At 43.2% G+C, this 15,762-nt stretch overlaps 1 protein-coding gene and 1 long non-coding RNA gene across 2 annotated transcripts; both read right to left on the reverse strand.

Annotated features, from left to right (window-relative positions):
- Positions 1 to 1,178: 1,178 nt before the first annotated feature.
- Positions 1,179 to 2,304, reverse strand: LOC123125749 (uncharacterized). The gene is made up of 2 exons (XR_006461484.1): positions 1,620 to 2,304; positions 1,179 to 1,520 (listed from the first exon to the last, which is right to left on the reverse strand). It is a non-coding gene; the product is annotated as an uncharacterized lncRNA (long non-coding RNA).
- A 6,246-nt stretch (positions 2,305 to 8,550) lies between these two features.
- On the reverse strand, positions 8,551 to 12,145 carry LOC123123182 (probable LRR receptor-like serine/threonine-protein kinase At3g47570). The gene is made up of 2 exons (XM_044543648.1): positions 9,216 to 12,145; positions 8,551 to 9,085 (listed from the first exon to the last, which is right to left on the reverse strand). The coding sequence occupies exons 1-2, from the start codon at positions 12,130 to 12,132 to the stop codon at positions 8,709 to 8,711; spliced, it is 3,294 nt and encodes a 1,097-aa protein (XP_044399583.1). The 5' UTR covers positions 12,133 to 12,145; the 3' UTR covers positions 8,551 to 8,708.
- Positions 12,146 to 15,762: the final 3,617 nt, after the last annotated feature.

Consider the following 15,762-nt stretch of genomic DNA (forward strand, 5'->3'; position numbering starts at 1 on the left):
GGCGGCGCACTGACATGACACTTGAGATGCGCCTGCTGGACTGACCTCCTTGTCCCATCTGGATGGATCAGTTGCAGAACTTGGACGTTTTCTTGGACGTCAACGTCACAGAATACCAAAACCTAACCATCTTTTATTTTTCAAACTGATCATTGTTTTTAATTCGTACTGATCAATATTTTTTATTCAAACCATTTTTTTATTCTTGCATGCACATCAAGCTGTCATGTACCTATACCTTCTTTGAAGTAGCAATCATCTCATCATATATAGAAAATTTTTCACACATATAATACATGTACATGAATAACATATACATGGTCGGATCGGTACCTAGCAGCAATAGCAGTGGTTACCAACACACATACACATGAACCGATAACGAACTTGCACATGGCCTGACAAACAAAAAGCACATAAACTGACAAAAAAACATAGTACACATTAACGGATAATCCCCATGACTAATGGTAGAACTTTGTTGTACCCAGGTTCAGCTATTTACCGAAAGTAGAACTTCTCAGTTTTATTAAATCGAACTGATGTTTAAATGTTCACCATTTTTGGCCTACAGATTAGAATACTGAGATCACCATATATGCTGAAGGTCCCGGCAGTACAGAGTTACAAACAAATTCTAAACACCATATATGCTGAAGGTCCCATCAGTACAGAGTTATAGAACAAATTATTTGTCCAATGACAACGTAAGAGTCACGACCAGCAATCACAAACAACACTAGCTCGACCGCGGGCATGTGTGTGCGGCAAGGGGAGGAGATACTCCGATGCTAGATGTGTAGAGAAAACAAGCTCATCATGCGTAGAAGACGATGGACGACTCGCGTAGTAGGCCTTGAACTGCTCGCCTGATTGCTATGGATCATGCAAAATCTTGACCAAAAGATCACATTATTTTCACCAAACTAATCTCTTGAACTTGCTCCACGGCAATCTTTGAACCTCCTACAAGAAAAGCCATTATTTTAATGTTCATACGAATGCCTACAAGCAATGATCACAAACATTTACCGAACATTTCTTTTAAAGACTTATGCAACAATAATTAGAACCATAAAAATAGGGTGAAACTATGGTAACTACATTACATATCATCTAGATTCTAGCAATAACCGTTTTGCATGATCATTGGCATTTGGAATAGCATCCAACAACAATTAGAGTTCTATAAGACCGCATCTGTACTTATTTTTTAAGATGTATTTGTACTGCCCAAAAGCATAAGCTGAAGCACAAAATAAACATTTAAATACATTTGTGCTCACAGGAATAATCACACACCTAGAGAGCATGTTCTTTTCACATCTTCCCAACTACTCAATTAGCAAAGCAGCACATCTACACATTTTAATAGCAGGAGCAAAGAAAGAGAGAGATTGATATGAGAGAGTGTCGTTGAAGCACGCTAAGGACTCCCATCAGCGCTCAACTTGGACGGCTGCCAGCAACCATGGTGGACGTGCCAGTGGTGGTGCTGCATGGCCAGAGCAGGCCGCTGGCTGATATTCCAACACATCATGTTAGCGCACCAGGGAAATAGCAAGTTTTCCATAAAAATGTTATCCATACTAGGTAAGACCAAAGCTACAGGACAATACCTTTTCTTCAGCTAGCTACTACATGCTACTGCTCCTCCAGCAATGTAACATCCCTGTATCCTCCTTGCGCGGGCAACCATTGGGAGCAAGCGCTGCTACCGCTCGACACGTTGAACCACCTGTAGGAATCAAAGTGAACTGAAGGGATTCAAACACATCAACGGACACATGTACTACACAATAATTTGCACCTATACTGTCCATAACAACAAACTAACATAAAAACAATTTATGAAGGAAACAGTTCTTGAAATCGGGTTGAGCTTAAACTGTTCAGGATTTTGAACTCGTGCAGCAATTATACTTGAACTTGCGCGACAAATTTCTTGAAAGCATCTAATGTTCAGAATACGCTATATGGAAAGACGAACGGGGAACACACTAGGACACATAGGCAAGCTTGAACTTGTAGCATCATTGTTTATATTTTTCTAATTGGAGAATAACATGCGACCTTATAGCATTTGATCACTTGAACTTGTAGCAACAGAAATAAGAAATATATACGGCCTCCGACCCGTGGAAATTATAAGAAATTTGTAAATACTAGTACTGCAAACCAACATTTATAAATACTAGTGGACTTGAACTTATGGTATCTCGACATGTGAACTGATTGTGTTACAAGCACACGCACGCAAATCAAACGAAGCTGATATCAGTACATGTCAAAAAGATAATCAAGTTCATGTATTATTAATTATGAGAAGTTCAAAAAGAAACTTTTTAAAAGTTTGTACTAAAAAGGTGCATACTGCATAACATCCGGTGAGGAGGACCATACTATTGAGGACACACACATTCACAGAATGAGGAGGCTCCCATTAGGAACATTCAGAGGCATGCATCTGCAAGTTGTTGCATTGCTAGTACCCATGTCATGGCAAAACAGATATGCCATCTCTGCTGCATCATGCATCAGTCTCTGAAAGCTGGGAACAAGGTTGATTTGCATATACTACTGTCCATTGCTCTCCTCACTTCTCACACACACATGAAAAAGCTATTTGTAGAAAAAGTTTGAGAGAAATATCACCGTAATTAGTCTCTGAAAGCTATCTTCAGAACTGTTCACAAGGATGCCAATGATGAACTGAATCATTTAGTTTTGTCTTCTTCCGTCAGATCTGAATCAAGAGTAGCATCAGTTCAATTAAAAAGAATTGACAGTTCATGAATTTGTGCTAAGCAAGCATACCCCATCAGCACATGGAATGCCTCGGTGAACTGCACTCACTCAGTCCCCAAAATCAAAAAGAAATTACAGAGGCGGGAGAAAACGAGAGAAAAGCTTCTGACCGCTGCGTTGTTGAACGACCCCTCGTTGAACGGCCTCGGTGGCGGCTGTGAACGGCCTGGGCGGTGTCGCAGTGGCAGGCGCGCTGGGAAAGCACAATATTGGTGAAGCTGCTATTGTCGAAGGGGATCAAGCCCGTCAGTTCAATCAGTCTATGGACGGCCGGAAACGGGCTTGAAGCAGGACGGAGGCGACCACACGCGGGGGAACTTACTAGCCTTCGACGCGCGCACTAAAGAATAGTGTGTATCCTGCAAGGAGCGATAAGCTGTTAGAAGTGTGCTGCCCGGTTTAACAACGATTCTGTATTCTACTCAGTATTAACATCCATAAAATGCCATAACGTCCCGTGCCAATAGCTAAAAAGATAATCTTTTAGGAACTGATCTTTTGAGGCCTAACTTTCTACATTTCTGTTCTGACCTTCCAATGTTCAAGACCGAAAACGGTCAGACTAGACCAATAGCTTAAAATATCGAATGAATGACGTGCATTTAACTTGGAACTAGCTGCCATGATTACCTATTTTGGTGCCTAGTTAATTCATTAATTGACGTGCATTTAACTTTAGAAGGTCAATGTGTGTACATGAGATCGTGTTTCTACAGGCCAACAATCCCTCTTTTTAGTTGTTTGGATAAAGCACACTGCAGATTCAACAAATCCTTCTCATGAACTTCTAGTACAGAGCATGTTTAATTTTGTACTGAGCACAAACAACAACGATGCCACAGCAGGGGTTGTTGGCAGAATACAGAGATCACTGCTGCATTTTGGGTAAAAAAAATACATTGACACACACTAAACTTACTAGGGAGAGATCAAAGTGAATTGAAGGGATTCGAACCTGCAGCGGATCTTGGCAAGAAGGGGATCAAGGAAGATGTGGTCGTCGTAGGTGCAACCAGACTGAAGCCGACGCCAAGGTGAAGGAAGGGCAGCGATGGCACTCAGTGGCCAGCGGAGGTGCATGAGAGGTAGGCCGCCGATCCGGGCATGCAGCATGAGGTGGAGGTCGGAGGCTGCGGATCCGGGGCACATGGTGGCGGTTGGAGATCAAAGGCCGCCGATCGGGAACGGTTGGGGATCCGCGAAACAGTGCTGTCAAAACCCCTGCAAACAGAAAAAAAATCCACTCTTATGAGGAAAAGAACTTAGAACAATTGACCACATGAGCTGAGTGGAAAAGAAAGTGTGAACTTTTTCTGCGAAACACATGAAAAAATTCAAGGGGCCATGAGCTTATACTACATATAAAGTTTGAATCAATTTTTTGTAATTCAGAGTGCACACACTAATCAAACAGCGGCTGAATTCAGCAACTAGCATGCATCACAAGGGAATGTGCAAACAAAGAGACAGTGTCCTTGCTGTGTGTGCATAGTGGTTGCAGTGTTTGGTGAAGATCATGGCACCCTCACCCCGCCCATCGCACAATCAGCCACACACTGCATCGTCTACTCAACTAGACTCCATCTTCACCACACTTTGGACTGACAATGTAGCAACACCATATGCAAGTCATTTGTGGATAAATGTAAACAGATGTGATAACTTCTACAGAAGCAAAACAAATGATCATCTGAAGGTGTGGGTGCACCCTTCAAGTCCTCTGTGCTATCCAAATCAGAACACTGCTGAACCAAAACAAATAAGCATCTTCTGCTAGCCATTGCATCGTACTGGTGATGTGGGACAATCGCAAAAATTGGTGCTCCATTTTTCTCTCACTGGTTAGCTCACTATAAGATCACACGAACACTACCTGTGCGTCTGTGGTTAGTGTGCCGGTGCACTGCAGCGCGGGGTCTCAATAAATTGAAAGGCTGGTACATTGCGCCGAACTTACAACAGGGGAGTAGATGTACTGAAAAGCACATAAAAAATGAACTGAATTTTTCTAGCAGCTCCGCTCCAACTGAAGTAGAAGGAAGATTTTGTAGATAAATCCATGGAGTATACAACACAAGTAGATTTCCAAGATTTTGTACTACTGAATATTCTTTCAGAAACAAAAGTAATTCTTTCAGAAAAACATGCCCCTTCACTCATTTTTGTGCTAGATTGCCGTGGAAAATTCATACACAAACAAAATTAAACCTGCATTTTAGCAATGACACTAAATTTACTTGTCCTTCAGACAAACAACAAACACATACATGTAACTGACCCTCGTATGCACACAGCAAGCATCATATTCCATATACCTGAACTTCAAATTATTAATATACTTGAACTTATTCGCTATCAATGTACATGAAATTTTCTTGTTACCAGAGAGAGCACCTAGCCAGGGTAAAATTCACACAAAAAACACGATTCTTTTAAACAAGAAGCATAAGCACTAACAACCCGTGCGCATGTTAAAGACTTACAAGGGTCCATTGTGTGGGAGCCTAGGAATGGAGCTGCGGCAGTAGAAGCATCAACCGGGAGAGAAAGATAGGAGAGTGGAGCATAGCCGTGAGGAGACGGGGGGATCTCTGCCGGTGGGAGCTTGGACAAGGAGAACGATCGACGCTGGGAGCAGTGGAGAGGCACTGGGAGGCAATTTTTTATCAGAATTTTTAAAAGATTTGAATGCAAACGAATTTATTTTGAATGCAAGTGTAGTGGTGCATCTAAGTAGGGTTGTTTATATCAAAAAGTCAGTTTGGAACCCGGGTGCATTGGAGCCCTATTTTTTGAACTGTGCCAAAATACTATTTTGAAGTTTCAGAAAATTCTGAGAACAAATCAACATGTTTATATGAATGTATATTACACATGTGTAAATTTTGGTGCCGAAATAAGTAACCATGTGAGTTACACAAAAATGACAAAATCGTGATTTTGGAAAGATGAACAGTGCATGCATTATCCACTACTTGGAGATCACCATTTTGTCATTTTTGTATAGGTCGCATACTTACTTATTTCATCACCAAACTTTACACATGTGTAATATACATCCATATGATCACGTAGAAATTTTTTCAGAATTTTTTGAAACCTTAAATGTGATTTTCATAGTATTTAAAATAAGGTCCTCCAATACACCCGGGTTCCAAAAATCCACTCTTTGTTTATATAGAGTTTTTTGTGTGTTCAAAAGCAAACAGGTTTTTACTATTTTGATTTTTTTTTAGAAAATGTTGGTTGTTTGGTTGCAAGATCTCCATTTGTTTGTTGCACTATTCCCGCACGCCACATCGCCTCGCCTCCTCGTGCTCGAAGGCGAAACACCTCGCCCAGTTAGGCGAGTCGGCGGCGTAGGTGGCGTCGCGGCGCTGCTCCGGCGTCAGCATTGCCCGTCGGCCCCGCACCTCCTCCGTGTGCGCCCTAGTCGACCGCGGCGCCGGCGGCACTGGGATCCTCTCTGGATCCAGATGCCAGTCGTGCGGCAGGGTGATGTCGGGGTACGGCAGAGGGACGCGGTGCTGCCAGTGCCACTCCGCCTGGTGCACTGGCACGCTCACTCGCACCCTCTGCCGGCGAGCCGGCACCGGCGGAGGCAGTACGAACTCAGAGGGGAAAGGGACGGTGGGGGCCTTGCCCTTGGACTTGCTGCTGCCGGCGCCGGAGAAGAGCTCCATTTGGCTAGGGGTGGCTAGGGTTTGCCGGTGACGGGGGAGCGAGCTTGCCTAGATGGGGACGGCGAGTTTGGACGAGGACAGCCCCGCCGCACGGTCGGCTTAAAAAAGGCCGACCGCCGTCGCTGACGTGTGGGCATGTGGTCATAAATCAAGCTGACCGCGTGGGCAGCGGGTAGTTGGGCGGCCGCCAGGTGGGGACGCGGCAGAAAGCGAGAAGGCGCGTGTGGGGTCCGTTCGACGTCCGCGCCGACGCATTTGGGGCGCAAATTTGGGCCGCGAATGCATCGGCGCGGACGCGAAGTGGACGTGATTTGGGTTTGGGTCGGCGTATTGGGCCACCACTTTTGCCCGCACCGACCCAAATGGATGCGGGCGGACGAAATGGGTCGCTCCATTGGAGTTGCTCTTATAGAATTCAGTTTCATATTATGTATATTTGGTATTGTAGATGTTGATATTTTCACACAATTTTGGTCAAACTTTGTAAAGTTTAACTTGACATAAATCTTATCTACGAAGTAAAAAGGACGGGAGGGAGTATTTTGAACAAATAAACCATAGCATGTCGCGCTATCTAATAAGCACATCCTGTACAAGCTCGGATGGCTGCCTCTCAGCACATGGCTGCACTGTCTTTGGGACAGACCGATTACAAATTGTAGTTGCAGGGTGACAAAGTTACAAATTGTATGGGCATTATAGCATGGAGCGTATAAGTTTGAAGATGTACAACGTCAGCATATCATCGTTCTGCCTTCATTATCAACGTGTCATTACCTTTCAAAGAGACGGCAGGTGAAACTCTATACGATTTCCCAACCTGATGGGCAACTACTGACTCATCGTAGTACTGTAACACATACAAGGTCAAAGCTTCTGATAAATTTCAGTTTAACTATAAAAGTAATTCCGTCCTTTTATATTTTTGTGTGGAATATGTATATACTCCCTCCGTTCTTAAATATAAGTTTTTTAGAGATTTCAATATGGACTACATACGGATGAATATAGACATATTTTAGAGTGTAGATTAACTCATTTTGCTTCATATGTAGTCTATATTTGAATCTCTAAAAAGACTTGTATTTAGGAACGGAGGGAGTACTTAAGAAGTATCTTATCTTAAGGATTCATTCATGGCCCTAATTAACTTTATTTACTAATATAACAAGTCAGGCCCGTTAAGAATTGTTCGGGGGATTGTTGTGGTGATGGATTTAGATTTTATTGTCGCTGTATAATAATAATAATAATAATAATTAAACATAGAGTATATTTCAAAAAAAATTGATATTTGCATGATTGAAATTGTTAGAATTTTTTCATTGGAGTTGTTTGATTTGTTCCACTGTTTTCCATATGAGTTTCTTAATGATTCCGTTCCACTATATTTGAATTGGAACAATCCCTTTGACTAAAGCCTCTTTGAAAGAATATTATTTTAGCATACACCAGGGGGTAACGAATAACATTAAGATTGATGGTGTGTCTTCCTATGGTACTATTGCATACCTTATGTCATTAGTTTGCATAATATGTAAGATATAATTAGAATGCATTTGTGCAATGAAACATAAAGAGGTCAACATTGTTTGTTACGATGTATCTTGGATGTGGTGACCTATCTACAATGACGTATAAGGCGTTTTATACCTGTTGGCTATATATCTCATCACATCATCAACGACGATGGAAAACAAGAAAAGTGGCAACACGGATGGGTCGCTTGAGGAATGTGATGATTTATTTTTCCCGGTGCAACGCACGAGCACAATTTAACAAGTCGCAGCAGCCGGGGTAGTATATATATTTATAAACAATACAATGACTCGTGTTGCATTCATCCATTCCACCGTCATACTCTCGAACAGTTGAACAATATGTACTTTGGTTGCGTGTTGTACATTGCTGGTGCTTAATTTATGCCTACATGCATTGTAATGAGATGGAAATAGTCTAGTTTGTGTGTGCTACTGATTAATCTTCTTTTTTGGAACACATGGTAGTGATTAATCTAAGAGTATGGTATAATGAATGAGAAACAAGGCATTCTTAAAAATAAAAATGTCTGGAATATAATCACGATCTTCAGCAATGACCTAACCTACGCGACTATCGGAGTCGAAAGTTGTATCAGCTCCTAGATCTCATGCGAACAAGCTAGGTCACCGCCTCACCGGTCTTAGATATAGTAGCACACCAGCTACACAAGATTGATCACTGTGTTGCACTATTGGACATAGTTTCTATCAGTTTGGTGTACTCGGTTTTGACCTTCTTCAGCATCACCACTACATCACGCATCGTCATCCTCTGGTCAGGCGAGTCTCTAGAACAATGCAAACCCACCTTGAACATTGATGCTAGAAAGCCATCGTACAAGCTATAGCTAGAAAGAGAGAAGCCTTGCAGAAGCTTGCCATCAACGACTTGGAAAACCTCTGTAGGAAATGCCTGATGAACCCATTGTCTAAGGGTTAGTTGCGCACCAAACATAGGATCGGTGGGTCTCTTTCCGGTGAAGACTTCAAGGAGCATGATTCCATAACTAAACACGTCACTCTTCTGCGATGCTTTTCCAAGATACCCGTACTCTGCTCAATAGAAACATAAACAAAAATTGAAGCATAGTTGCTCAACCATTTTGTTTCAGGTGTAGAGAAAATTTCTAAATGGTTTTTAATAAGTAGTTTGTTGAATAAGATAACAAGAGATAGTAGGTACCTGGTGCCATGTACCCAACTGTTCCAGGCATGCTGGCACAGATCATGGAACTATCATCTAGAATCAACCTTGCAATGCCAAAGTCCGCCACATGTGCCATCATCTCGTCATCAAACAACACGTTGCTAGGCTTCAAGTCACAGTGCAAGATCAACTCGTGGTGCTCATGGTGTAGATACTCCATTGCCATCGACACATCGAGCATGATGCCTAGTCTCTCAAGGAACCCTAGGTGCCATGAACTCTGACATTGGTGTAGGATCATATCTAAGTTTCCATTTGGCATGTATTGAAGCACCAGTGCTCTGAAGTCAACATTGTGACAAGTGTTGAGTATCTTTATCAGGTTGCGGTGTCGCACATTGCGAAGCACTTGACACTCAACATCAAAACTTCGAATGGCATGCTCTAGTTGTATGTCAAGAACTTTTACCGCGACCACCAAACCACTACTCAGTTGGCCCTTGAAGACTTTTCCAAAGCTTCCAGATCCCAAGATGTTATCTTCACTGAAACTATTCGTGGAACGAATGAGCTCATCATAGGAGACTATTTGATGGCCTATGCCATCTGTTGGATCAATAGAAGGTTTGCCCTCTCCCTTCTTAAGTTCCTTTTGAAACCATATGTATATGCAAATGGCAATGGTTGCAAGTGCTAATATGAGTGTTGTGAGTAGAAGTCGTAGTGAGTGTCTATTACTTGAGCGAGGCATGTCGCGGCATGGCAAAAAATGTAGCCGCGGAGCACCACATAGTCCATCATTTCCAATCAAAGATTGCAACGTGAGGTTTGAGAAAACACCCCCCTCTGGTATTTGGCCTTCTAATCTATTAAAAGAGAGGTTCAGGCTAGTCAAATAGGTAAAGTTGGCAAGGAACATGGGAATGGTACCAGAGAAATTGTTAAATGAGAGGTCTAATGATGCCAAGCTTTTTAGTTTTTCTAATGGGCGTAGAATAGAGCCTCTGAAGGAGTTACATGATAGATTTAGGTAGGCTAGCATGTTAAGTTTTCCGAGTGATTCTGGAATGCTTCCTATGAAACAATTGGAAGAAAAATCCATTGCATATGTTTGTCTTAGACCAAGAACATTGGTGGGTAGTTCTCCGACGAAGGAATTATGTGAAATATCTAGTACGATAAGTTTATCAAGGTAGAAAAAGCTTATGGGTATCATTGAATTTAACTGGTTATTAGACAAGTCAATGTATTCTAACAAACTAAGATTTCCAAAGCTTCTTGGCATTGAGCCTGAGAATTTGTTTTCTTGCAGAAACAACCGTTCTAAACTCCTGAGCATACCTATTTGTGTTGGGATAGGGCCTAACATGTCATTGCGGGAGAGATCAAGGAATGCAAGGTTTTTCAACAGAGTGATGGATTCTGGGAGTGACTCGGTGAACAGGTTGTTAGAAAGATCTATCCTTTCAAGGCTGCTTATGTTTGAAATTTCTAGAGGAAGTTTACCTGTTAACTTATTGTTACCTGCAATTAAAGTGGTTAATCTTGAAGTGAGGTTTCCAACATGGCCAGAGAGGATGCCTGTGAAATGGTTATGGTCTATTAGAAGGACTCGAAGTTGCCTGCACTCGGAAAGAGCCGAAAAGAAGTCTAGATTTCCCTCTAAATTATTTTGTGACAACAAAAGCTTGTTTAAAGCTATGTTTTTCCCAAGTGTTGTTGGTACTTGGCCTGACAATTGATTATTTCCCATACATAGGGAAGACAATTTGGATAAGTTGCCTAGGGAAGCTGGAATTTTACCTGTCAACTGATTGACTTCAAGATCTAGACTCAAGAGTTCCTGCATAGAACCCAATTCTCGTGGAATCTCCCCCTTGAGGTTTCCGAAGCCAAGATATAGATTAGTAAGACTTGTGAGATTACTAAGAGTGGCTGGGATTGAACCAGTAAGGTTGTTAAAACCCAGTGAAAGCTTTTGTAGGTGTGATAATTTGGCTAACCAAGTTGGCACAATATCCGCAAAAGAGTTATCACTCAAACCAAGTACTTGTAGGTATTGGCATGATGCAAGCCCTGTAGGTAACCGTCCGGCAAATTTGTTACCATCTAGCATAAATATTTGTAACACTGGGAGGCTGAAACTTCCATTATTGGGAATCATTCCATGTAGGTTGCCGTTACCTAGGAGTGACATGACTTGTAGGTTGGACATGTTGTACATGGCTTGTGGCACTAGGCCTGACAGTTGATTAAATGCTAGATCCAATACCTCAAGCATGGATAGGGATGCAAGGGTGTGTGGTACTGGACCTGACAGGCTATTCTCTGCGAAAACGGCCAACATCAAGTAAGGGGTGTTGTTGAAAAAAGACGGAGGTAGCTGGCCACTCAAGTCATTTACAGCCAGACTAAATTTTCTAAGGTTGTGTGTACGCAGCAGCAACTCAAAAGGGATTTGGCCGGAGAGTTTGTTGTAAGATAGTCTAAGGATCTCGAGCTTCGTGAGGTTTCCTAGGGTATTAGGTATGGCATTTGATAGGCTATTTCCTCTAAGGCTGAGAGACCTAAGACGACGTAGCCTACCAAGTTCCGCCGGAATGGAACCTGTGAGATTGGTGCAGGTGAGGTTGAGGACAGAGAGGAAAGACAGGTTAGCAATGTGAGGTGCCATGGATCCAACGAGAGGCATGTCCGGCAATGATAGAGCGGTGACGCGTTGCCTGCGCTTGCTGCATGAGACGCCAACCCAGTGGCAGAAAGACGTACCAGTGGTCCAGTTGCTGGCAAGGATGCGGAAAGGGTCGGTGAGCTGGGCTTTGAAAGCTAGCAGCGCGGCCAGATCAGTGCCATTACCATTGCCGTTGGTCGGACTGGGAGAAGAAGCCGAGGCGGCTAAGAATAGGACTAGTATAAAGATGGAAATTGGGGCAGACATGGATGGAGTGGCCATTGAGCTGGGGTGTTTACCTATGTGCGGTGAACAGCTTGTGGGTGTAGTGACGAATTTATAGGCAGTTTCCGTAGAATCTCATCCTTCTCGGCAGTGGCAGAGCTAGACAGCAAATGCTGGAGGGGCGAAATGCAAATACAGCAATTTCTCAAGGGGGCAAAGACTTTACTTTTTCTAATTAAGCAGCTCCAAAAAAAAAACTCCCCTCAGACCTACATGTAGCTCCGCCGGTGGGGCCGCAAAGATCTTTCCACGGAAGTCATCACACATTGTCCTAGGATGCCGCTCTTGCCGGCGGTTACACGGCGCGGCAAGCATAGCGACACGGCGCGGAGCTTTCGATGCTATTATGAGTGTCGGAACCACGATCATTCCATGGAAGTCATCACCGTACGTGCCGGGAAGCAAGGTGAGACGGCACGGAGCTATCGATCGAACCTTGAGGCCTTACCCGAGCAGGCAGGGCCAGATCGGAGCCACAAGCAGCGCATCGATCTTTCCATGGAAGTCATTGCACCATGCGCTAGCGTGCCGCTCTTGCCCGAGGTCACACGGCGTGCCAAGCATAGCGACACGCCGCGGCGCTGTCCATTCGTACTATCACTGTTGAATCCACGATCATTCCATGGAAGTCATCACCGTGCCGGCAAGCAAGGCGACACGGCGCGGAGCTATCGATCGAACCTTGAGCCCTTACCCTAGCAGACACGGCCCAGCTTTGCAATGCGCACAAGACTTGTCAAAATCAGTATGGTCACTATGTATTACCTTGCTCCCAAATTATTTGTCTTAGATCGATACATCCGTATGTAGACAAATGTAAGACAAGTAATTTAGGACAGAGTGGATACTAAATGCAGGAAAGGTATTCAATATTTATGTATTACCTTGCTCTCAAATTATTTATCTTAGATCAATATATCCGTATATAGACAAATGTAAGACAAGTAATTTAGGACAGAGCGGACACTAAATGCAGGAAAGGTATTGCGTAAACTAGTCAATATTTGGCCTGAACATGCTTAAAATTTAAATGTATTAAGTTGGCACTCGCATCAGCACCGTTCACAAGATGGTGTCATTTTGTTGACTGTCACTCCACGTGCCAATGTAGCTCTGAACTTTATTTTATATTAAAAGGGTTGGGCGTACTTTGCTGCGTCGCTGGTGTTGTTGTGTTTCTTAAAAAAAATACTCATTTTGTTTCAAAATATAAGGTGTCTTACTTTTTTAAAAAGTCAAACCTTTTTAAGTTTGATCAAATTTGCAGAGAAACATATCAATATTCATAATATCAAATCGGTATAATTAGATTCATCCTGAAATGAATTTCCATATTTTTGTTTAATATTGTCGATATTTTTGCCTCTGAAGGTGGTCAGAGTTAAAGGAATTTGACTTTTCAAAAATCTAATACACCTTATATTTTGAATTGATGGAATATTTAGTTTGACGGGTAGGAAGATGATGGAGTGCATTTTTTTTAATATAATATGGTGATCTGGTGTGCCTTTCGCGGTGTGATTCTGTGTTGTCCGCTAATAAATCCATATTTATGTGGAAAAAAAATTGATTCACAAATAGGACATGAGCTCTGTTTCCCAAATAGGACATGAGCTCTGTATATGAATACGAGGATGCGCTTTGCCAGGTTAGTTGCCAACGCACCTGTCGCCGTCTTCCATGCCATAATACACATCTTGAATATAACTTTAGATTTCCAAATCGAATTCCAGATTGTTCTGTCGTCGTTCGGTCTAGTGCTGCAAGCGCCCCGGAATGCATATCATCATGTGTTTCCGTCGCCAACCTGTAGGCACTTTTAACTGTAAAAGTCCCATGCAGCTCCGGAAACCAGTCGAAGTGGTCCTGCCGGTTTCTAGGAGACATGTGTATCTTTCGAATCTCAGCAACATCCATTGGCCAAAAGTGCTCCTCGACGCGGTCTCTGATCCAAGCATGATTATTATCTAAGAAATCCGAGACACGGTTAAACCGGCAGTTCCTTTTAGGAGTAATTGGTCGAAAATCATATTGTCGAGGGATCTAAGTATCTCTCCACGTTCTAGCCGATGCACCATCACCAATCCTCCATATTGTTCCTTCCTTAACAAGATCCAAACCATGAGTTATGCCTTTTCATACAGCCAATGAATTTCCAGTGAAAGCCGTATCCAAGATACTGCCGTGTGGAAAATATTTTGCCTTCGATAGACGAGCACATAAACTGCCAGGGGAATCAATTAATCACCACGTTTTGCCAGTAATGCTTCGTTAAAAGCACACATATCCCTGAATCCCATACCCCCCCCCCCTCCCCTTATTCTTCGGGAGTCTTAGCTTGGCCCAGCTCAGCCATGCCATTTTTCTCTTGACTCTCTCTACTCCCAAGCAGTATTGTCTCATCATTCCGCATATGCATATTTAGTTTTTGAGTTTTGCATGTAGTTTAGATGATCTAGGGAATTATACATGGGCCAATGAATCTATAGTCGTGTGGGTGAAAGAGGCGAGATGTCGGGCTGCCATCTGATGCGGTGAGCACAACGAGATGCCGATGGTGTTGTGTGATACGAAGATGCACGTGAAAAGCGGCAAGGCGCAATCCGTTTGTGAGCTTCCGTTGTACTACCGCTCGCTCCAGCGGTACTACCGTTGGGGTTGCGGCACTTGGCGCTAAGAGAGCGATCAGGACGAGGGGAAGAGGCAGTACCGCCCCAGCGGTACTACTGCCCACCACTGCCGCTCTACTACCATTGAGGAAACATGGGAGGGCTCGGAGAGCAGAGCCGCGAGCGGAAGTGACAGCAGTGGTAGGCGTTGTACTACCGCTTACAAGCGGTACTACCGCTGCTATTGTCGCTTGCCCAACTGGGTCAAAATGGGGTCAACGGTAGTATGCCACTGGGACTACTACTCAACCCGACACGAAAAATCGTGACCCGAGTCGAGGCGGTAGTACAAGCAGTACTGGGAGCGGTACTACCGCTGCCAGCCGCTGTACTACTGCTGGCAGCTTTCCAAAGCACTCCAAAGCAACGGAGGGTGAAACTCCAATAAAGCGGAAAGATACGAAGGGTGCAAATGGAGATGTGTACGTGTTGATTCCACCCAAACCTTTTCGAAACGGACCCCCTCTTGATAGTATGGTATTTCCTACTACTCAAGTCCACCGAAAATGAAATGAAGGAAAATAAACCGTCTTCACTTTAAAACTTCAAGGGGCAGCAATCGTCTTGTGCCATATGATGGAATATTTGAAATGCTCAAATGCACATGATTAGTCCGTAAAAGTATTATCATCAATCAACAAAACCACTGAGGGAGAAATATGCCCTAACAGTGCGTCACTACAATACGGAACATGTCGCTACAGTGTGATGCCGAGTTGCTACAGTGCTTGTTTCCTACTACCCTATTGTTGCATGTGGTGGGTTTAAACAAGACAATGACTCATGTTGTATGCATCCTTTCCGCCATCATACACTTGAGCAGTCGGACGATATATACTTTGGTTGTGTGTGCTACATTGCTCGTGATTAATTTGAGCGTGGATACATTGTAATGAATGGAAATTGTGTGGTTTGTATCTGGTAGTGTTTCATAGTGATTCGTCTGAGAGTACATTAC

The sequence above is a fragment of the Triticum aestivum genome, chromosome 5D (assembly GCF_018294505.1).
Source record: "Triticum aestivum cultivar Chinese Spring chromosome 5D, IWGSC CS RefSeq v2.1, whole genome shotgun sequence".
NCBI lineage: Eukaryota > Viridiplantae > Streptophyta > Magnoliopsida > Poales > Poaceae > Triticum > Triticum aestivum.

What these genes read in the sequence shown, in the direction of transcription:
- LOC123123182 (XM_044543648.1), bottom strand. Translation starts at nt 12,132, where the DNA reads ATGGCCACTCCATCCATGTCTGCCCCAATTTCCATCTTTATACTAGTC. An exon ending in AGTTGGGTACATGGCACCAG is followed by an intron (nt 9,086 to 9,215) that starts GTACCTACTATC and finishes TCTATTGAGCAG; the next exon opens with AGTACGGGTATCTTGGAAAA.